This window comes from Nomascus leucogenys, chromosome 9 (genome assembly GCF_006542625.1).
Source record: "Nomascus leucogenys isolate Asia chromosome 9, Asia_NLE_v1, whole genome shotgun sequence".
NCBI classification, from domain to species: Eukaryota; Metazoa; Chordata; class Mammalia; order Primates; family Hylobatidae; genus Nomascus; species Nomascus leucogenys.
Window position 1 is genome coordinate 7,515,136 of NC_044389.1, and position 23,541 is coordinate 7,538,676.

At 38.7% G+C, this 23,541-nt stretch overlaps 1 protein-coding gene across 2 annotated transcripts in view; it reads right to left on the bottom strand.

The window, feature by feature from the left end:
• RXFP2 (relaxin family peptide receptor 2) overlaps positions 1-21,188 on the bottom strand; it is a 63,689-nt gene extending 42,501 nt beyond the window's left edge. The window contains exons 1-2 of one of the 2 annotated variants that reach the window (XM_012501964.2): positions 21,008-21,188; positions 2,293-2,439 (exon numbers count right to left, since the gene is read on the bottom strand). In XM_012501964.2, the coding sequence (XP_012357418.1) occupies positions 2,293-2,439; positions 21,008-21,050 (190 nt within the window). In that variant the 5' untranslated portion in view covers positions 21,051-21,188. The remainder of the gene's footprint in view (positions 1-2,292; positions 2,440-21,007) is intronic. The other variant, XM_012501965.1, reaches the window with a different exon arrangement.
• Between the last annotated feature and the right edge of the window lie 2,353 nt (positions 21,189-23,541).

Genomic DNA, 23,541 nt, shown 5'->3' on the forward strand with positions numbered 1-23,541 from the left:
GGGCCGGGCACAGTGGCTCATGCCCGTAATCCCAGCACTTTGGGAGGCCAAGGCGGGCGGATCACCTAATGTCAGGAGTTCCAGACCAGCCCGGCCAACATGGTGAAACCCCGTCTCTATTAAAAATACAAAAAAATTAGCTGGGCATGGTGGAGGGCGCCTGTAATCCCAGCTACTCATGAGGCTGAGGCAGGAGAATCACTTGAACCCAGGAGGTAGAGGTTGCAGTGAGCCAAGATCATGTCATTGAATTCCAGCCTGGGCAACAAGAGCAAGACTCCATCTCAAAAACAAACAAACAAACAAACAAACAAACAACAACACTGAAAAGATAAGGCATTCTAGTTTGTGCAGCATACAGATACACCCAGGGTGCTGTGATAACACAGAGAAATTGCAGCCATCCTAGACCGGTGATACAGCTTTGGGGGGACAGGGAAGCCCTCCTGGAGGAGGAGACACTTAAACCGGGCCCTAAAGAATGAGTAGAAGTGATCCACGGGAAGTGTGGGTAGAGGCTGTGTCCTTCAGAGACAGGCATGCCTGAGTACCCAGGGGCAGGACAGGAGATTCTAGAGATGCATGCTGTGGGCTTTGCTGCCCCACTTTGATGGATGGTTGGGCAGTGCTGAAGAGAGGTAGCTCTCTGTGGGAGAAAACACACAGGATTCTTTTGGATTAACTAGACATGTCAGCCTCCCTTGGCATCAGTTTCCTCCAGAGAAAAATATTTTTTAGGTTTCAATAAACAGAGGTGAAATTGGCCTGTAAGATGCTCTGGGATCTGGTCTCTGGTTACCCCTTCATTCCATGTGTGTACCCCTGTTCACTCTGCTTGAGCCACACACCATCAAATACATCATCCTGTTTCAGTCAGCCTTGGGCCTTTGCACTTGATGTTGCCTTTGCCTGGAATTCTGCCTCTCCAGAATATTTCATAGTTTCTTTCTTTCTTTCTTTCTTTCTTTCTTTCTTTCTTTCTTTCTTTCTTTCTTTCTTTCGCTCTCTCTCTTTCTTTTCTTTATTTCTTTCTCTCTCTTTCTTTCTTTCTTTCGCTCTCTCTCTTTCTTTTCTTTATTTCTTTCTCTTTCTTTCTTTCTTTCTTTCTTTCTTCTCCTTCCTTCCTTCCTTCCTTCCTTCGTTCCTTCCTTCCTTCCTTCCTTTCTTCTTTCTTTCTCTCTCTTTCTTTCTTTCTTTCTTTCTTTCTTTCTTTCTTTCTTTCTTTCTTTCTCCTTCCTTCCTTCCTTCCTTCCTTCCTTCCTTCCTTCCTTTCTTCTTTCTTTCTCTTTCTCTTTCTTTCTTTCTTTCATTCGTTCGTTCTCAATCCAAATGTCATCATCTTAAAAAGATTTTCTCTGGTTACATCCTTGAAGTATCCCTCCCTCCAAGTTACTTTCTATCTCATTATCCTGTTTCATTTCCTTACTTATCACTCAGATTATTGAATTTTTTACATACAGGTTTATCACTATGTTAGTTCACATTGCCCATGTGAACTCCACAAGGTCAAGACACTAGTCTCCCTTGAGCTCACTGTGTCCCAGTGATTTGGAGAGCTCCTGGCACATAGTGGGCACTCAGTATAGGTCTGTTCTATCAATTAATTCTCTAGCTAGGCCCATTCACACTTTATCCATTTTTTTTTTTTTTTGAGATGGAGTTTTGCTCTTGTTGCCCAGGCTGGAGTGCGGTGGTGCCATCTCGGCTCACCGCAACCTTGCCTCCCGAGTTCAGGCAATTCTCCTGCCTCGGCCTCCAGAGTAGCCGGGATTACAGGCACCTGCCACCACGGCCAGCTAATTTTTTTTTTTTTTTTGTATTTTCAGTAGAGATGGGGTTTCACCATGTTGGCCAGGCTGATCTCGAACTCCTGACCTCAGGTGAGCCACCTGCCTCGGCCTTCCAAAGTGCTGGGATTACAGGCGTGAGCCACCGCCCCCGGCCACTTTATGAATACTCTTGAAGCTGAACCAAATTACCAGCCATAAGGAAGTAGTCATAGAAAACCCCTTATAATTAAAATATGAGTATTGAAGTAGATTTTCAAATATAATTTTATTTTTATAAAATATGACATTTTATGATATTGTATTTCTGACTTAAGTAACCTCTACATACAAAAGTTCAGGTGGTTATCACAAATACATTGGGGAGTCATTTGTGTTTCAAAGGGAGTCCCTACAGAACAACAAATCAGCTTTCCTAGTTTATCACAATCATTATCCAACCAACCCACAGTTTTGGGGTATTCATAAAGTGAGGCACACATGGGGAGCCGAGGGGAGCACTCACCACAGTTCTCTTCGTCAGCCCCGTTCCCACAGTCATCCTTGCCATCACAGTGAAAAGCTCGGGGTAAGCACTTGGTAAGATTCCCACAGGGAAAATATCCTTTTTGGCATGAAGGAGTGATCATGCTACCTTGAGTCAGTGCAAAATCTACATGAAAGAAGGGGCAAAAACAAAGTGTTACCATGGCCAAGCTCTCTCCGTGTTGTCCCATTTAATTTTCACAAGAACTACATGAGTTGAGTTCATCTGGTATTATTCTTAGTGCACAATTTCTTTGAATAATATTCTTAACGACAACTTTTTTTAATTTTTAGATGGAGTCTCGCTCTGTTGCCAGGCTGGAGTGCACGATCTCAGCTCACTGCAACCTCTGCCTCCCAAATTCAAGCGATTCTTCTGCCTCAGCCTCCCGAGTAGCCGGGATTACAGACGTGAACCACCACACCTGGCTAATTTTTGTATTTTTAGTAGAGACAGGGTTTCACCATGTTGGCCAGGCTGGTCTCAAACTCCTGACCACGTGATCTGCCCACCTTGGCCTTTCCCAAAGTGCTGGGATTACAGGTGTGAGCCACCTCACCTGGCCAATGATAACATTTTAAACAGCCATAATCACACCCAACACCAGCTATATCAAGAACAGAATCCAGGTTCATTTTGAATTCACCTCCACAAGGTAATCATAAACAAAACCAGATGTATTGTCCTAGTTTTGTATGAAATCAAGGAGTCATCCACCCTTGGAAACAGAAAGGTAAAACCATGAGCTAATAAGGTCAAATGGGTAGATGTATTTACTTATTAATCTTTTAAAAGAAGGACTTGAGGTGACATGATAAAAATATACCTGCAAAAGGAGAGCTTAAGTGTGAGTTAGAGAGAAATCCAGAAACACATTAGAAAGAGGGGAACTAGAATTGAACATTGAACACTCATCTATCGTGTCTACGGGGTCTACTGTTCGCCAGACACTTCACACAGTGGTTATCATTGTTAATCTTTCAGCCAGCCTATGGTATGGGCGATATTATCCTTCATGTTTTGGGATTAGGGAAGTTAAATATCTTGTGTGCAGTGGTTCGTCTGGGAAGTGATACAGGGTGGCATTGAATCCTCCCTCTGACCTTGTAGGCCCACCCTTAGCCATTGTACTATGAGACTATCAATCGATTCAGGAATCTGCATTTCAAGGAGCATAAATCAGGACTAGTTAGAAACAATCTTCTGGTGCATGGTACATAAGAGAAGACCAGTGAGAGTTGAATAACTGCTGAGTTGAATAATAAATTAAAGAAAGGAAATATAATTGACATTTACAAAAGTACTCTATCTATGGATAGGATGACCAAAACCATTCTAGCAATTTATATGTAGGACATATTCTTTCAATTTTGAGAGGATACTTTTCAGAAAATAAAGAGACATGTTTGTAAGTTGGCTAATAAAATTACGGAAGTCATGTTTTTTTAAAAAAGGAGTCCTGTCCAGGTGCAGTAGTTCATGCCTGTAATCCCAGCACTTGGATGCCGAGGCAGGGAAATCACTTGAGGCCAGCAGTTTGAGACCAGCCTGGCCAACATGGTGAAACCCCATCTCTACTAAAAATACAAAAATTAGTCAGGCATGGTGGCGCGTGCTGCAGTCCTAGCTACTCGGGAGGCTGAGGCAGAAGAGTCGCTTGAACTCGGGGGGCGGAGGTTGTAGTGGGCCAAGATGGCACCACTGCACTCCAGCCTGGGCGACAGAGCTTGACTCAGTCTCAAAAAAAAAAAAAAAAAAATGGAACTTCACAGAAATTGATTTAAGGAGAGTGTAAACACAGGAATGGCTATAGGTCATCGTGACTCATTGAAGGGAGCAAGTGATGTGGGTAAAGTGCTCCTAACCACGCACTTTGGCTGAAGGCTGGCATCATGACCCAGAATTCCCCTGGGCGGGTGTGGGAGATGATATTTTAACACAGCAGAAGGATAAGGAATAAACTTCAGTAGGAACATCGTCTACTTTGTGCTGAGCATTTCCTAGTTACTTGATTTGATGTTAGTGGCAACTATGTATGGTTGGCATTAATATCCCCAAATAAAGATGAGGAAATGACTGAGAACACGAAGGCATATCTACTTTGGTTCTTGGGAAAATGCCCTTGTTAGGCCTGAGCCCTCCAAGCAAATGCTGCCTTGTAAAGCCCCGCAGGAGACTCTCCTAAAGGAGGTAGAACCTGCTGCTCTCATTAACAAATGATGTCATTTGTTAAAGGGCAGGAGTTGGAGTTAAGGCACCAAAGCTACGTCTGAATTACAAATGCACATTAAGCTTTTAGTGATGTCATTAGGGAGGATGAGTAGATCATTTCAGCTTGAGTCGTTTAGTCCTGATGACCCTGGAGATCCAGCAAGCATGGAAAAGCAGAGCCTCTGGCCCTCTCTGGGGGCAGCCGGGTGTGCTGGTGCACACTCTCGGAGGCTGGTGTGGCCACAACCTCTGGGTCTTTTCTGACTGAGGAGGAAGACTCAGAGTGTGGCTTTTGGATGCTTTTCTGCTCATTGGCGTTTTGTTCTTACAAAAGCAAAAATTATTTTCTCTGCTATTGCTGCAGTAGTGGATGAAAGATTTACTATCGGCAACTAAGCATAAGACCAGTCAAGTCTGTGACTATTTTAGGAAGACTTCTCCGCTGCATGGCGCTGGGGTTGGCTTGTTAAGCCTGTTCACACAGGGAGAGGCATACTGTGTCACAGATTTTAAAATCCCTTAATTTCTTGCTTGTAAAGATTTCTATAGAAGGCAGATTTATAAAAATGTGTAGTCCTCCTGTGTTTGGAACATGAACGAGAGAGTCAATATATCTTCATGTAGTGGCTTAGAAATTTTTAAGGCAGTAATTTACAGTTAGAAATATATTTTATATCAAAATCCAGCATACACCCAGCCAAACCCACGCTCCCAACACACACCTACACCCCCACACTCACTCTCACACCCACGCACACTAGCACACACCCATGCACGCTCATGCCCACACCCACATCCACATACTGAAAACAAAATTTCCTGAAATATCACTCTTTTAAAGTTATGTGGGATGAGCTTTGATCATTGCTACTCTATCTTATTCAGTTGAGAAGGGATCACATGCCTCTAAGTTGATTTCATGACCCACTAATGGGATGTGACCCACTATTTAAACACGTTCGTTAGTGATAATGCACCTCAGAGACACTCAGACCTGGATTAGAATTCTCTCTGCCACTCACTAGCTGTGTGACCTCGAGCAAGCTACGGAACCTCTTTAAATCTTACTTTCCTCACATTTAAAGCAGAATTAATGAGAGCATCTCCCTTGTGGGTGTATTTTGGGGACTAGACAAGCTGATGCTTATGAAGTGGGGAGAGCGCCTGGCCAATGGTAACCCTGGGTTAATGTTGGCACACAGGCAATTTCCATACAAGGTAAGAAAATAGAATGTTAAGAAGGAAGCTCTATGTAAAATGGAAGATTGCTGTGCCTCAGCATTTCATGATTTTTTATGTGTCTTCTCTGAAAGAAATAATAGGGACTAAAATAAAAGCTTCCCCTACTTCTTTACATTATTCCATCTTAAAAGCCGTATCACATGTATGATTTTTATTTTATTTCAAATCCCTTTTCAAAGCTGAAGGAGGACTGTAAATGATAAATAACCAAGGAAAATGTCCTTACAACCTCCTAACAATATTTTCTTAATGTTTAGAAGAAGCGATTAAGCATTCAATTAAAGAGAATTTTGAAATAGAGAGGTGAGGCGATGTGAGTGGGATCTTTTGAAGGTGGCATGTGGTGTTTCCTTCCAGGGTTTATTATGAAAATAACTATGAGTTGTTTTTTTTTTTTCTTCTTGAGATGGAGTCTTGCCCTGTCACCCAGGCTGGAGTGCAGTGGCACAATCTCGACTCACTGAAACCTCCACCTCCCCGGTTCAAGCAATTCTCCTGTCTCATCCTCCCCAGTAGCTGGGACTACAGACACACGCCACCACACCCGGCTAAGTTTTGTATATTTAGTAGAGATGGGGTTTCATCATATTGGTCAGGCTGGTCCTGAACTCCTGACCTCAAATGATCCACCTGCTTCGGCCTCCCAAAGTGCTGAGATTGCAGGCGTGGGCCATCGCGCCCGGCTGCCTGTGAGTTCTTTGAGGGCTGGACCTAACTAAATGCCCATCTCACATATGCAGAATGTCTAGGTGGCAGGGGCAAACAAGTAATCAACTGTCACAAATAAAAAGCATCAAGATGGTTTCCTTTTTCTTAGAAAAAAATTGAGTTGTATCTAACAAATGTGGACAAAGAAGGGAGGGAAGACACTGAACATGTACGAATAGAACCTGCCTACTGCATTTCTCATCATTCCCTATTTTCCACCCTAGAGTGGCATCTTCCTGAAGACATTTTAAAGCACAAATTTTATGTATAAGGAGAATAAATGAATACAATGTACTCCCCACCCTTTTCTCTCTGTGTCTTCTATCTCTATTGTCTAACTTAGTGTCTTACTTGGTGCTCAGTAATTTTTTAAATGAACATGTGAATTAATGAGCCATTTAGAAATTTTAAGAAAAAGGAATTGAAGGAAGAGCCCTTTTCAAAATTTAAGCTTCCCAAAGCAGCAGATTTAGGCTGTTATTTTGATGAGAAATTATTTTTTAGTCTTTCATGCACTTCATTTATCATTCCACTCTGTAATTATACAAATTAAATAATAATTAAGAACCCCTGCTGTACTTGGTACATAGTGAAAAAAGAATCACTAGCTGTCTGTAGGAAGTGTATTCTGTGGTCTATTCTTCCTGCAACCTGTGGAAGTGGAAAGAGACAGTTTCTACTGAAGCTTGGGGATTATAAAAATGGAGGATGCCCGCATGGTGGCAGTGCTGATGGCTTCTGCAGTGGTTTCCATGGGACCCCTGCCAAACACACAGCTGAGAGGAGGCTCGAACATATGACAGAGAATTGCTCAGTAATCACCCTTCTTCTGTCTTCTGGTCAATATTCTGGACATGTCTGTGCCAAGAGATTTTAAAATGACGTTTAGATGGCCTTTTAAAGCCAACTGCCCAAGGCTATTTTTTGCTGCCCGTCAACACTTTCCCTGGATTATTGGGAAACAACAGGTGAGAATCATCTTTCAGGTCGTCAGTTTAAGAATTGATGGAGATACACAAGTCCCTTTTTGCTTTCTCTATTTCTCTGCCAATGCTAATCCTACATAAAGCTGAAGAAAGCCTGTATCCTCTCAGCCAGATGTTCTGGCTCTAACACCAGGGGCGATGGCTCCAGGGGGATATAGGCCAAGGAGGAGTACATCACCCTTAGTGGTGTTTAACCCAAGTCAGACAGCCTGGTCACTGAGGATGGCAATGGTGCCGCAGAGGGGCTATAGAAATTGCCGGCAAAGCCTGTGCCATCTGCTCCAAAGAGCCAACTAACTGCAGCACCAGAGGGAACATTCATTTAGCATCCAGAAATGTTAACTAAGTGCCTACTGTGTGCTACAGTTTGTTGTCAGTCAGCAAGGCAGACAGCGTCCATTGCTACCAGGAGCTCAGGGGCTGGGATCTCTGAGGGGCCCAGCAGCACCATCCCAGGCAGCTCCACTGAGAAGCCAAGGAGAAGCATCTCCATCAGTTGAGTGCACCTGGCCGGAGCCTGCCCCTACTTCTGCGAACAGTCAATTTTACTAAAAGTCCACCTTTGTTGGATAGATGATTTGTCGTTTGTTTGAAGAAAACTAGGAAAGTCTTTCTTAAAAGGCTTTTATGTTAAGGTAGGTGAAGAGAAATTGGCCTCTTGGTGGTGGTGATTGTTGTTGTTGTTGTTTTCCAAACTTGACAATCTTACCCTTTCATGCAACTGTTTGGTACTCCCTGCCTGGATGGTGTTTCCTGGCCACATCAATCATTATATTCAGAATTTTGATCCAGTTTCATTCACACGTATTTACACCACCTCTTTTCCACTTCAGAGATTCCTGCCCTAATGGAATGTCTCCCAACCTCTATTTTCTGTCATGTTCTTCTGGGACAAAGCAACCAGTTCATGCTGGTAAAAGTCCCTCAGGACCCTACTCACAGATTTTTTGGGGGGAGGGGGCAGAAAATATTACCCCCCTCCTTCTTCAGATGACTGCCTGATGTTTGAAAGACAGATTTGGGGAAATGATGCCTAACTTCGTGGAACAGAGTGTAGGCTCAATACATTTTGATTTATATTGGAAAAAAAGAGAATTTCAAACTGCCAACATCATCCTTACCAGGGATGGGTGTCAGCCCTGCATCCTCCTTGCCTGGGAGTCTTTATGTGGGTCACAAACAGAATGCTGTGGCCATTGGTGGGTTATAAGGGATTTAAGGGAAGAAGGAAGAGTTCTCTTCCAAAAGTATTATTTCTGCTGACTGGTAAACTGCCAAAACTCCACCTATAGAGATGCATTCTTTTAGGTTAAAATCTTACCTTTCAGTATGTAAAATTCATCTCGTTCTGCATGAGTTAAGCAACTACCTTCTTTCTAAAGCCTGCCTGAGGCGAGTGAATGGAGAGAATGGGCAGTGTGGTGGGTGAAGGGGAGAAGACCATGGAAAGGGGGATTGTGAAGGAGACAGGCAAGGGGAAGCCCGATGGGAACTTGGTTTGGGAAATGTGGAGAGAAGGTGGTACCTTGGTCCCTTCACCTCTCTCTTTTAATTCTTCTCTGATTCATTGACTGCTATGTCCCATGGAACTTTCACTGGCTGTTCTTTCTCTAAGTGGGAATTATCCTAGATTCTATTCCCATCAACTTACGAATGTACCTGCATCCCAGGCTGCAGTATATGTTTGGGCAGGACCCACTTCACATAAGCGTGGGTACCATCCACATAGACTGCTCGTGCTGAGTGTATGGAAACTGCACAGGACTAGACCAAGTCCCTGGATTCTTCTTTTGTGATGCACAAAGAATGAAGATCTCTTGTCCTTCCCATAGTAAAGCCTTCCATCTATGTTCTGTACTCCACTCGACCTCGCTTTCTCAGACTCTGCATTCATTGTTTCCTTTCTTTCCTATATTTCATATATATATAAAATATACATTATATATATATTATATATTTTATATATATTATATAAAAATATATGTATTTTTTGAAATGGATTTTCACTCTTGTCGCCCAGGCTGGAGTGCAATGGCATGATCTCGGCTCACTGCAACCTCCGCCTTCAGGGTTCAAGTGATTCTCCTGCCTCAGCCTCCCAAGTAGGTGGAATTACAGGCATGTGCCAACACACTCGGCTAATTTTTTTGTATTTTTAGTAGAGACGGGGTTTCACCATGTCAGTCAGGCTGGTCTTGAACTCCTGACCTCAGATGATCCACCCACCTCAGCCTCCCAAAGTGCTGGGATTACAGGCGTGAGCCACTGCACCCAGCTATTTTCAATATCTTTGTCTCTCTACTTTACAGCTCCCATCTTCAAAACAAACCAGTCAACCAACCCAAATCCTGTTATATCTGCCTGCCTGTAAAACTGAGATATACTCTCCTCCCCTTCATAATTAAATTTCTCAGAAGAACCATACAAGTAAGTCAATGTCTCCACTTCCTTACCACACTTTCATTCTTAAATCCATAGCTTCCATCTTGACCTTGCTGCTCCGCTGACATTCTTCTCACCAGAATCACTATCATCCTTTTTGACACTAAATCTAATAGCTCTTTCGTAGTCCTCATCTTGCTTGGTTTTCTGCATTTGACACATCCAACCTTGGTCCCCAGGTTAAAAGCTTTTTTTCCTCCATATTTTCTAAAAATTCCTTTTCTTCCTCTTTATCTCCTTAATTCATCAGCTCCATTTTCTTTGTCAATACACTGACTGATCTGACATGCGTTAGATCAGAGGTTTCTAGATTTTTGCATTTCTTAGACCAAATAAATTCAATTAAAGAATTTAGAGAAACCTGTCAAAAGTTACTAATGTTTTAGTTTGTTAAATAAGGATGATTTTAAAACTCTGAGTTACCATATATTTTAACATTGATTTATTAGAAAAGTGGTATTTTATTGTTAAAAATTAGAGAGACTGTATCTACAGAAGAAAAGACAATCTTTTCAAAGGAATACATTTGGCTTTATGAAAAATGTATTCCTTTGAAAAGATTGTCTTTCATCTAATTCATGCTGATGAGACAGTGAAACTTTCATTCCTGACGCAATAGTCAGGACCAGTGTTTGGAACCATGTGTGAGAAAACGGAATCTGGCAATGCAACCAGAATTCTTTAGGGAGGTTAGTCCTCTGTTCTGTAACTAACAAATATTTTCTTGCAGTTTGTCACTTGTTTTTAACTCTGTTTATGAGAAGCTCCAGAGATGGAACTGCCAGATCCTGACTTTAAAATAACTATGCAAACTAAAAATAGAAGGTAACTTACTTGATTTAATTAAGTGTAGTTATCTATAAAACCCCACAGCATATGAGTGAGGTTTTGAAGTCTTTCCCTTTGAGACTGATGATGTCCACTATTAGTATATCTATTCATTGTTGTACTGGAGAGCTTCGCTAATGGAGTTAAACAAGGAAAGTAAATTAATGGCATACATATTGGAAGAGAAGACATAAAACTGTGATTATTCATAAGTAATATGACTGTCAATATTAAAATAATAAATTATTAGTATTGGTGAATTTTGCAAAGTTTCTATAAAGTCAATTGTATTTTTATATTTCAGCCACAATTAGACAATGAAATGTTTTAAAAATCACACCTTTTACTACAGCATGAACAGGGTCATGTATTTAGGAATAAATCTAACAAAAAATGGGCAAGACATTTATGTAAAGTATATACTGTTAGTGAAAGACATTAAAAACCTAAATAAGTGGAAGACAGTATTTTAAAGATGTTCATTCTTTCCCCAAATCAATCCATAGATTCAAAGAAATCTCAATAAAAATCCCAGGAGTATGTGTGTAGGAATGGATAAGTTGATTCTCAAAGGCATATGGAAATGCAAAAGAACACGAAGAGCCAGGCCACCATCGAAGAAGGAGAACAAGGAGAGAGGACTTATTATCTGTATGGCAAGACATATTATAGTGGTACAATAGTTCAGGCAGTGTGATGTTGGTGGAAAGATTGAAAAATAGACCAATGGAACAGAATAGAGAGTTTGGAAAAAGACAGACACACATGTAATCGTTTGTACCACAGAGCAGGGGGGCGAGGTGATGCTCAATTCTAGATAGATAATAGGTTGAAATATGAAAGGTGAAACAATACAGTTTCTAGAAGATAACATAAGAAAAAATCTTTATGACTGTGAGGTAGATGTATTAAGGAGAATGCAAAGAAGAAGAACCAAATAAAAGCACTAATCATAAAGGAAAAGATACCTAAATTAGACAATATACAAATTAAGAACTTCTTTTTATTTATTTTTTTTGAGACAGAATCTTGCTGTGTCACCAGGCTGGAGTGCAGTGGTGCGATCTTGGCCCACTGCCACTGCCGCCTCCCAGGTTCAAGAGATTCTCCTGCCTTTGCCTCCCGAGTAGCTGGGACTACAGGTGTGTTATACCACGCCCAGCTATTTTTTTTTTTTTTTTGTATTTTAGTAGAGATGGGGTTTCACCATGTTGGCCAGGTAAGTCTCCATCTCCTGACCTCTTGATCTGCCCGCCTCGGCCTCCCAAAGTGCTGGGATTACAGGCATGAGCCACCGTGCCTGGCCTGTCTTTTAAAAAAGTCATCATTAAGAGAGTGCAAAGACAAGCTGTGGAGTAGAGGATATTTGCAAAGGGTCTGTAATTAGCAAACGTATAGGTGTCCTACTAATCAATAAAGAAAAAATGAACGGTAAATAGAAAAATGGGCAAGAGACTTGAATAGGTACCGAACAAAAGAGGATATCTGAATGACAAAAAACATCTGAAAAGGTATTAAATCTAATTCATAATCAGAGAAATGCAAATTAAAGCCATGATAAAATATCACTAAGATTACTAGTATGGGCATAATTTAAAAATAAAAAACCCAGTGATACACTATTTGGTGAGGATGTAAAATCATGCAAATCCTCATACACTGGTGGAGTGTTAATTGGAACAGCTGCTTTGGAAAACAGTTTGTCATTATCTACTAAGTTTGAAGTTGTGCAAACCCTACGAGTCAGTAGATTTACTTCTAGGTAAATGCCCATAGAAATTCATGCACATGTGCACCAAGAGATTCATACAAGAATGTTCACAGCAGCATTATTCCACAATAGCCCCAAGCTGTCTTTGAAAAATAAAATGGATAAACATTTGTGGAATATTTCTCAATGACATACTATATAGTCTTGAAAATGAGCAAACTACAACATCCAAAGTGATTTCAGATCAAGCAGGGCCAGTGGACAGTTCTCCTTCACTTTTTACAATTATCTTATATTCAGTTAGGAAAACATTCTTTGCAGCCCTGACTTTTAAGATAATTAAGATACTAAGATTGTAGCATGTTCTGTTCTCTATATTTCCTGTTTCTTTGATGATCATCTCAGAAGTCATTTTTGCACAAACTTTACTGAGACTTTTCAAAACCACTCCTCAGTACAAACTTTCCCTTTTTTCTACCCAAACCATCTTGCACATACCTCTATGTAATATTTATAGCATGTCATTATTATTATTATATTAAGCTGTGCAAAATAAATTGTGGTTTTTGCCATTAAAAGTAACGGAATTTATTAATTTTGATTCTCTCAATGGCTAGAAAAGTTTTCAGTTCTTAGTATATAGCAGATGCCTCAAAAATTGTTGTCTGAACTTAATTAACATTTTCAGGAATAGCAATGCTGTTTCTGTAAGTGAGCCACAAAGACCTAAAGCTCCATATGTGGGAGTGGAGAGCACATCAGTGCTTCAGTGATAATCCGTGTCAGAAGCTGAGGCCAAACTTGGGCATACATCTGCTGACGATGATGTCAATGTGGGTTGAGTGCATGTAATAGAAGCATTATGCTCATTTTCTTTTTTTCATTTCTCTTACACCAATGGTTCAGTTTTTTTAAGCGAAAAACTTGCTTGGCAACATCTTCTATTTTTTTTAAGCCATTTTCTAGGGAAGAGGAGCGGTGGCAAAGGGCCTCTCTTAATTTTTCAGCTGGAATCTATGTAGGATGGGGTAAGGTGGCCCATATAATTTTGAGAATCGGTTCACAGCACAGGTAATTTTCTCATGCTTTATTCTTTTCAAAACTTACAATTCACAGGCAAAATGAACAAAAATAACAGCATGTACACAACCCTGTGCTTTTAGGGAGGGCAACTTATTTTTCCAAGTGGTTAATTTTAACTTTAGTTATTACAGTAAGAGCGGCGTTTTAAAGTGGGAAACAGGAAACAGCCAAAAAGGAAATGGCTTCAAATAAGGGAACAGGGTTTTCCCGTAACACTCAGTGTAGATTATTATCCTTTTCCTATGTATAAGAAAGTTTACATAAAGACTATCATCTCGCCCTCAGACTGAATTTTGAGGCTTTTAAGGGAATATTTTTACAGCAGCTCTTAAGGCAGAATGAAAGATAATCAGTGTCTTCTACATTTCTTGTATACCATGGATTTACATGAAAGGAAATTAGAAGTAGAAATATCTACAGCAATAGTTATACTATTTTTTAGCCTATGGGGTTGAAACAGAATGTCCCAGGCAAGGTGTGAATAACAGAAAAAGGGAGAAAAAGGCAATGAACTATCCAATGTCTACTGGCTGAGCTATAATCGAATAAAAAATTGGATAATGAAAGCCAGGTGACGAATAAGAAGTAGAATCTGGCCCCAAATCAGAAGAGATTCTTCCTTAGCCATTTGTGTTATGAGTTTATTAATTTCTCTTAAAGGCGGAAGTGGTAATTAACATCAAGTCTGCTCTATAGGTAAACTAGCATATTAATTACAGTTTTTGAACTATACTATTTGTTAAGAAACTTTATATTGATAACTAGACAATGTAGATTCAGCTATTCCCTTACCAAATACTTAATTTGTCCTCATTGCCCCCAAATTTAAAACACCGTTTCAAGTAGAATTAATGTGTCAAACAATCCAGGTGAATCCAATTAGCAATCCTGGTACATACAAAGAATATAACAAAAATTAGCATCTCAAAGAAAAAAAAAGCCTATGTACATTTTGGCCAGTTTTTCCAGGTGTATGATCCGTTGAACAGGTTTATCAGAATCACCTGGGCTGCTTCCTAAATGTGCAGAGCCCATGACCCACCACCATAGACCTATTGAATCCTCAGGGGCTGGAGTTCTGCAATCTATGTCTCTGACGTCATGACAAGTGGTTCTTGGAAACTCGATAATTATGTGAGTATTGTGGATGAGGCGGAGAAGTTATTTGGTATGCCGAAGGCCAAACACCAGTCAAGGTCAAGGCTATGACTTGAACATGGGTTTGCTGACCCCAAATCCAGCATCCTTGTTGCTCTGCTGCCTCCCGTCTCCTAATCTCTTAACGTTTGTGTAGCACTTTACTTCACGACTCCAGATCTCTGGTGTGTGTATGTTCACCCATGTCCAATCTTTGAAAACGCACAGTCTGAAGGACAAAAGCTACCTTCTTTGCTGAACTTCTGGATCAAGGTCATCCATTGTGAGAAAACCCTGAATATGCTCTCACATCATACTCTTCCATAGACACAGAAAAAACTGATACTATGCTTTTTCATGAAAACGTTTGGGTTGTAGGAGAGAAAGCTCTCCATAGAACATGAATTCAGAAAAAGCCACTGTTGCGAGAGGACGTAAAACCACTTGTTGTGCAGGGAGCTGGGACTGCAGAAACAATCAGAACTGCGTTCAGTGCCAGTTTGAGAAAGGGGCTTAGTGCAGCCCAACTGGCAGAGGCTGGGATCTGCATGAAGCCAAGCACTGCGACTGATGGCCCTGACAATGCATGGGGTATGGAATCACTCTGACCACCCAGGATTGTGATTTAAATAATGCTTGCTCACGGCCAGCAGGGAAAGCAGTGGTGATACCACTGCAAATGGGCATGAGAGTTGGAACTGGATCGCCCACAGGCAAAACCTCTGACATGCTAACATACACGACAGTTCAGATCTGAACACTCCCTGGGCTATGTGGAAGTACTTCTGAGACTATTTTGAAGAGCTGTGTGCAGGAGAAACATTCTTCCAACTTTATGAAAATGTCCAGGGCTCCACAAAAAGGGGGAATTCATACCTGGGAAAGAGATGATAGAACTTTTTTTTTTTTTTTTTTAGATGGAGTCTCACTCTGTCACCCAGGCTGGAGTATGGTGGTACAATCTTGGCTCACTGCAACCTCCACCTCCTGGGTTCAAGGGATTCTTCTGCCTCAGCCTCCCAAGTAGCTGGGACTACAGGCATGCACCACCACACCTGGCTAATTTTTTTATTTTTAGTAGAGACAGGGTTTCACCATGTTGGCCAGGCTTGTCTCAAACTTCTGACCTCAGGCGATCCGCCCACCTCAGCCTCCCAAAGTGCTGGTATTACAGGCGTGAGTCACTGCGTCCAGCTGATAGAGCTTTAAAGACTAGTTTAAACTCTGCATGATTAAAATTCTCAAAGAACTAATGGAAGGAAGATATCATGAAATAAGAATGAAAGTTTATAAAACCCCAAACAGCTTTAAACGCAGTTGGAATGATCGGAATAAAAAATATAGTCACTGAAAAAAGAAAAAACAAACCTAGCGATTGAATAGAAAATAAACTGGAATCAGAGAAAAGGAGAATTAGTTAAAATTATCTTTCCTTCATCAGACACATTCTATTAACACTGAATTTCCTTGGGCAAATAAAATAGCCATTATACCACTCGAGAGTAATATGGCACAGAACAGTTGGTGATCTGTAGAGGGGCATGGCTAATGGAGATCTGTACCACCATAGCAGAAACCCTTTGGAGAGATATGTTGCAGAATTTATAATGTTTTTATAATTTTAGAAAGTTAATGCACATGCTACAACACATTTCCTACCAGCCTGGGGCAAAGTTCCATAACCAAACACATGAACATTTTTCTATAGCACAATGTATGAAATTTTACAATAAGTGTGTAAAGAATCTAAATAGCTCCTGGCCAATTCTGACCAGATTTTGTAGGCAAAGGTGATTATCTCAGTTTTCTGAGCTTTCTGGATTTTAGAATTGTAGACAACTCATTGGACCTAGAAAAAGAGAGCACACCAATATTGAAGTAATACGGAGATACAATATTCATTTGGTGGTATTTGGGGCATGTATTCTAGCAAGCAACAGACATGGTGACCACTGGTCGGGCCAGGAGACTGTGGAATAGAGACAAATAATAGAAAGAAGGCAAAGGCCAAAAAAGGGAGACAAAGAAGATCCAGGAAGCACCTGGGGAGGGAGCTCGGCAAAGACAGGAGGTGATTGGAGACAGGAATACTTGAGGAAGGGGGCAAATGGAGGGATAGATGTATTCCAAGGTGGAAATGAAAAGCCAGATGTGACCAATCAGGATGGAGCAGGTGTGAGAGTTACCGAGAATGGGAGGTAGCCAGGACAAAGGCAGAGCTGGAGGAGATGGGAACTCAGAGAGAAAGAGAGCTGAAGAGCAGACCCCAGGAGAGCAGAAGGGAGATTTCAGAGGTGAGGACACCAGGAAGATAGGGATGGTGGTAGGAGGGCGAGACATGAAAATGGAGGGAAGACAGGCTGGGAGAGCATCTGAGACAGATGCCTGCAAAGGCAGGGAGGAGGGGAGGATAAATAAAGATGGGAAGGAGAGGAGAGAGGCTTGAACAGGAGCAAGGGGCCCTGAGTCAGAACAGTGGGAAGGGGGAGGATGGGAAAGGAGGGCTAGAACTTTATCAATCACATTGAACATATTGTAAAGGCTTTTAACTTTGTAATAAAGTTAAATTTTCAATTGCAATTCTTTAATTTTTTTTAAATTTTGAGACAGAGTCTCGCTCTGTCGCCCAGACTGGAGTACAGTGGCGCAGTCTCGGCTCACTACAACCTCTGCCTCTCAGGTTCAAGCGATCTTCCTGCCTCAGCCTCCTGAGTAGCTGGGACCACAGGTGTGCACCACCATGCCTGCCTAATTTTTGTACTTTTAATAGAGATGGGATTTCACCATGTTTTCCAGGCTGGTCTTGAATTCCTGACCTCAGTGATCCGCTTGCCTCCCAAAATGCTAGGATTACAGGTGTGAGCCACCACACCTGGCCTCAATCTCAATTCTTTTTGCATCCTAAAATACTCAAAAGTCTGTTTATCACGTGATGTTGAATCAGCTGTTTTATTTTGGCTTCGGGGCACTTTTCTTAACAACATTGACCTTCATTGCAAACTTAATTTTTTAAAATACATAGAAAAACCTGGAAGTACGGGTGAGTAAAGCATATGAGAGGCTTATTTTTTGTTTTTAGATAATTAGGCCTCTAACGCCACTACTACTTCACATGTGAAACAAGCACACTCATTTTACCCAAAGAATGTTAAGTTGTATGTTTACCAAATAAATAAACCAAGCCATTCTGGGCTCTTAAATAGATATGTACTCCTAAAAATTAGGTACAGTTTTTGTTGCATGACTACTTATACAAAATCATTCTTTGTTAATTGAATTTTATTTGGGTTACTATATTCCCGAATAAAAATGTGCCATTTTTCAATATCAACCTATTAGAAAGCAGCATCCCAATTTTGCCTCTAAAATTCACATGGCAGGCAATTTTGTCACTTCAAGTGAGAGGCCTTAAAACTCTTTGATTACATCTGGTCATATTTATTCACAGTAAGATGAACACACGAGTAAGCATCTGTTGTGAGATGTATTTAGCTGGCGTCTCTAAAGGTTTTAACTCCCATGTTCCCAATCTTTTTCCTCCTCCCTCACAGTGGGCTTCATTCAGCCCGCAAGCAGGTCAGTCTTCGGGATGACTGGCCTGAAATATAATTGATTTTCACAACTATCCACAGCATGAATGTAAAGGTGTGAAATTAAAATTCAGATGGAAAACCTTTTCTCAAGTCAGAGTGGCCAAGTGAAACTGACATCCCTAAGACAGGACCATGCCAGGCATGCCTTGAGCCTGGCCACTAGGGGGCAGTCAAACACTGCTCCCCTCAAAATACCGTTCGGGCCGGGTTTTGGACAACCTATTTTGGAGGTTAAGCAAATTATTTAAGTAGCAATTGGTAGTTACCAAGTAGCAGCCTCAATACTCCATGCTTTTAATTTCCTACATAAGCCCATGTTTTTGATTTGTAATATGGTTCCTAATTTGTCCATTAAGAAATGTTGTTTAAAAGTTTAAAGTTATTTTTAATAACTTTATTTTAGACAGGTTTACTCTTAGAGACAGATACTGTTTTTAGATCTGCCTGTGGCTTTGGAGTTCCCAGTTTAATTACGTTAACGCAAGATAGTTACTAACAATTACATGGATTTTATGCACATATTTCAACAGGTTGAAATTCCACGAAACACAATTGGTAGTTACCAAGTAGCAGCCTCAATACTTCATGCTTTTAATTTCCTACATAAGCCCATGTTTTTGATTTGTAATATGGTTCCTAATTTGTCCATTAAGAAATGTTTTTTAAAAAATAGTTTGAAGCTGGTTAACAAAGATACAGAGTGAATAAATTAATGATAAAATACAGGTAATAATAATAAGATACGTTATGCATAGTTCTGTGTTAGTGCCTGTAGCTTAAGGCAGTGAATCACTCATTCCTTAGGCACTCCAGAGTGATGATGGTCAGAGAGGAAAAGACGATCACATAATTTCTAATTTTCTATTTTGTTTAGATCTGGCCTAAGAGTCTATCGCAAATATTATTTAAATTAAAAAGACGACCTTTACTCTTAGGCAATGCTAAATGAGCTTTCTTTGGTTACTCTGAAAAGCCTTACCGTTTTAATTGTCCACAATTTTATTGTGAAAAAGAAAAAAGTTTTACTAATTATAGAGCAAATTCTATTTTATAAGTAGGAATAAAATGTCAAAGCATTGATTAATGTGTCTTGCTTTGAAATCATTTTAAACATAAAGGTTTAAATTAGTAGTCAAAAGTAATATAAAATTAGAAAATAAAAATTTCCAGAGATCATAATTAATCAATAAATATTTGTTAGGTTGATACTAGGAGTTTGAAATACGGCTTTTACTTAGAAATAAAATCAAACGAAAATTATTACTTGAATCTTTTTTAGTTTAAAGGGCGACTTTACATTATGGTAAACCACAAAATGTTATTTTAGTAATAGATGTTTTTCATCTCATAAACAGTTTAAGCAAAATCAATTAAATGCATTATGTATAAAAGCAAAAGTATAGTAAAATTGGTTAAACTATGGTTATAGTCCTGTACATTAAAGAACTTTTTAAGGGCACAGATGAGCTCTATGACATGTCTTAAATCCAAGAACCTACTTGGTAGCTGTATATTCTTAAAATCGTATCGAATTGAATATTGAAATGTGGATAGAACATGAACTTCTGAAGTAGGACCTTAAATATAGAAATAGACTGCTTGCTACAACTGTAGTGCATGCAAGGTGAGTTCATATATTGTTTCTTCTTAGTTAATACTTAGCTTTTCATGTAAGAGATGTTCAAATATAAAATAAAAGTCATGCTAGGTTTATGGAAATATATATTTTAAATATTTGTAGTAAAGTTTTAGTATTATTTTAAATTCAAAATAAAATTTAGATGTTTTAAGTCTTTTAAAAATCTTTTGTTTGTTAGAAGTTTTAAAATAATTCCTCATAAATATTGCATTTTGTTTCAAGATTTAAAGTATTCACTTGGAATTCACTTAATAAAACTGAATATTTAAAAAACCTAAAACGAATTTCTCAGAAAATAAAAATAATTTCAAATTTTAACCTTTATTTTCAGAGGTTTATCAAAATTCTTTAGGACAAAATACAAATTGAAATAGAAACATTTTTGAACAATAATAAACCCCAGCAAATCTTGGGCGTGATTAATAGGTTGTTTATGCATGTATAGGGTGACAACGAATCTTTTTATTTAAAAGCAAGTGAAGATTTAGGTTTTATTTTTTGGTGAGCTTTACAATGAAAATGGTACTGACTTGAAAATTAAGAGTTTGACTGAAAGAAAAATTTCCACAAATTAAAAACAAAAGAAAATTAAGTAAATGCGCATTTATAGACTTTTAATAACTTTATTTTAGAGAGGTTTACTCTTAGAGACAGATACTGTTTTTTAGATCTGCCTGTGGCTTTGGAGTTCTCAGTTTAATTATGTTAACGCAAGACAGTTACTAACAATTACATGAATTTTATGGACATATTTCAACAGGTTGAAATTCCACTAAACACAATTTTAGTTTATTAATTTGTCATACTTTTTAGAACAAATGCCAAAAATGTTTTCTATGTTTTAATTGATATAGTCAACATTGTTTTTTGACATATTTTATCTACAGCTTTAATAACATACAAAGGCTTGTTTCCGTGAAAAATTTGTTGCATCTAAAAATTACTAGGCTGTATGGGACTACAAGCAATGAAAGATAATGACAAATACCAGGCAAATTTGATGTCTGTTTTTTTTTAAACACCCCAACACATTTATTACAACTGCCGTAGAACTACATAGAAATGTATTTTTTGGGAATTGCACTCATTTAAAGCGAGAAAGTAGCAGCCTTACCTTTGACATTGATCAGAACGATGAAATGAAGTAGAAAGAACATTGTAATCAATCTGAGGCTGAAGAGATGTTTAAAACCAGAAAAATAATCATAGGTTTACAGCAATTGAGTTATTAGACGTATCCTCCTCATACCTCAGCAGGAGTTCTGATGTAGTAAGTTCAGTGCCTCCCATGTTCTGAGCATGCTCACAGCTAGAACTTCACTGGCATGAAGGGAGATGGATTCTTGTCACTATGCAGGCTGTCTTTTTTGTTCTTTCTTTTTTGTTTCTTTTAGTTTAAATCTACAGTTGTGTTCTTGATCACTAATTCATTATGGTGTGTAAAAGAAGGTATTGGTATTAACCGATAAGAAACATTTTTTAATCACTTAAAAATTTTTTTCCTCCAAAGCATGTACAACAATTTGCTCTTATTTAAATCCAAACATATATCGAAGTTCTCAAATATGAAGGATATAGGCTTACACTGAATAGTCTATGAAACTCTTTACAATTATATTTTCATGCAATAAACAAAGTCAAAAGGCTACTTATTGACAGATACACAAAGAACACCCACTTCTATTCAAATGTACCTAAATGTTTTCAAATGACATATGAAAAGATAATTTAAATATATGGCATTGTGTTAAATAATTACTGTAAAACATTCGTACAATATTTTCACTTCACATACTTCCCCCATAATCATATTCCTTTTTCTTGAAGTGAATAATTTTATTCTTGCTTCCAGCTCTGTATTGCACACCTATTAGAAAACACTAATAATAATTTCGTTCTTACATCCTGAAAGCAGCTTTCTCAACAGCATAGTTAGTACAAGTTAAAGTATAAAAATTGACTTTCGGTTGTAGGATTCTGTTGATCCTAGTGTAATCATTAAGACTTCTCCAAAAAGATGTAGAATTTCCATGTCTGAGTTTATATTTTACTAACAGGGAAATATCTATCTAGAATATAGTTTGTAGTTCTGATTTGGAGAGAAGATTTTGTGACTGAACGATGCAGATTCTCTTATATGTTGTCGTTAACTGTGTCCTAACAACACTGAAAAAAACTACCTTGTGGTGACTATTGCCATCACAAATCATAAAATATGGGGTTTTCCTTGTTCTTTCTTTCATTCTAGCCTTTGAGAGAACAAGGATTCAAACAGAATTTACAATAAAAATACTTTATTTATCACATAATGTATTTAGTTCTTTTCTCTTTTTAAGAAGTGAGTTAAATTCTCTAAGACACCTCCCAGACATATTTATATGTGGTCTCATCTGATCTTTCAAATCAAAAGAAAAAGCAACAGAGAGAATAAAGATGAAAAGAAATACTTCAAGATCTTTTCTTACATTTCAAGCATCTTTTTTTCCCTCACTAACCTCGAGGTCTTTTTAGGTAAAAATTGCCTTATTGCACTTAAAGGAATGATTAGTTTTTCTTACGTTTTGTGTTTTGCTGTCGAGATGATGGATGCTAGTTTCTGGTACTGAAATTTTGAGCATGAGTTTTTAAGTGCAATTAAATACCATGAATTGTCCATCATAAGTCTATTTGAAGTATAAATATATTTTCTATGAAAATGTAATTTTTGGAGAAATAAGAAATGTCAGGATGTCAAAGAAATTAGTTTAGATTTCTTCATGATATCGAGCCCTAGCAATACATTGCCAAAAAGTTGAATTGTTATTCCTTCCTGTTAGGCTTTTCAATGTTAATCTTTGAAATGTATTAACACAAACATTCAGAAATCACTAATTATAAATACTAGGAACTTCTTTGGCTCACTGGTTTTTAAAGGTAGAGCATGCAAGCTTTGAAATACCATTTCATTTAATGTGTTTTAACTTTGACTTACCTGGTGGGAATATCCAGCCTTTTGCACTGAAACTGAAATGATTGACATGTACACAGGGATATAATATATGTGTTTAAATAAGAGTGAATGAATTTAGTCTATTCTTAAAGCCACAGTTGGTAAAGAGGCTCCAGGGAGTGCTTCATGCAGAGCTGAGATGAAAGACTTGTGCAAACTGATTCTCACTGGATATTAACTTCGAATCTGCACAAGTGTTTTTTATTGATCCTTGCCTGAATCAGCTCATCCCTTCATTCCAGTCACCTGTTGGTAGGACCCACACTTTTAGCAATAATACTATAAAAGCTCGTGTGAATATATTATTTACTATATAGCACAATTCAATATAATTCTGGCTAATTCAAGGGAATTTATTTACTGAAAGTACTAATTACCTAGTTCTATGTGGTGGGGGGAGGGCTCAGCATTTTCTTAGCTTCTATTGTAATTTTTGTGTACATCTTGGAAACCATTGTTAAATATAAAATTCTTAAATCAAGAACATAGTTTACTTAAAAATGGTCAGAAACCCTAATTTTAACACACTTTCATAATTGTGTGATTGTTTTTTATATAGGCTATAATTCATTATCTTGCCAAATTAATGTTTTCAATTAAGATATTGACTAAACACTTACTCTACTTCATGAGAGTGTAGCCTTGGAAACACTTCTCAC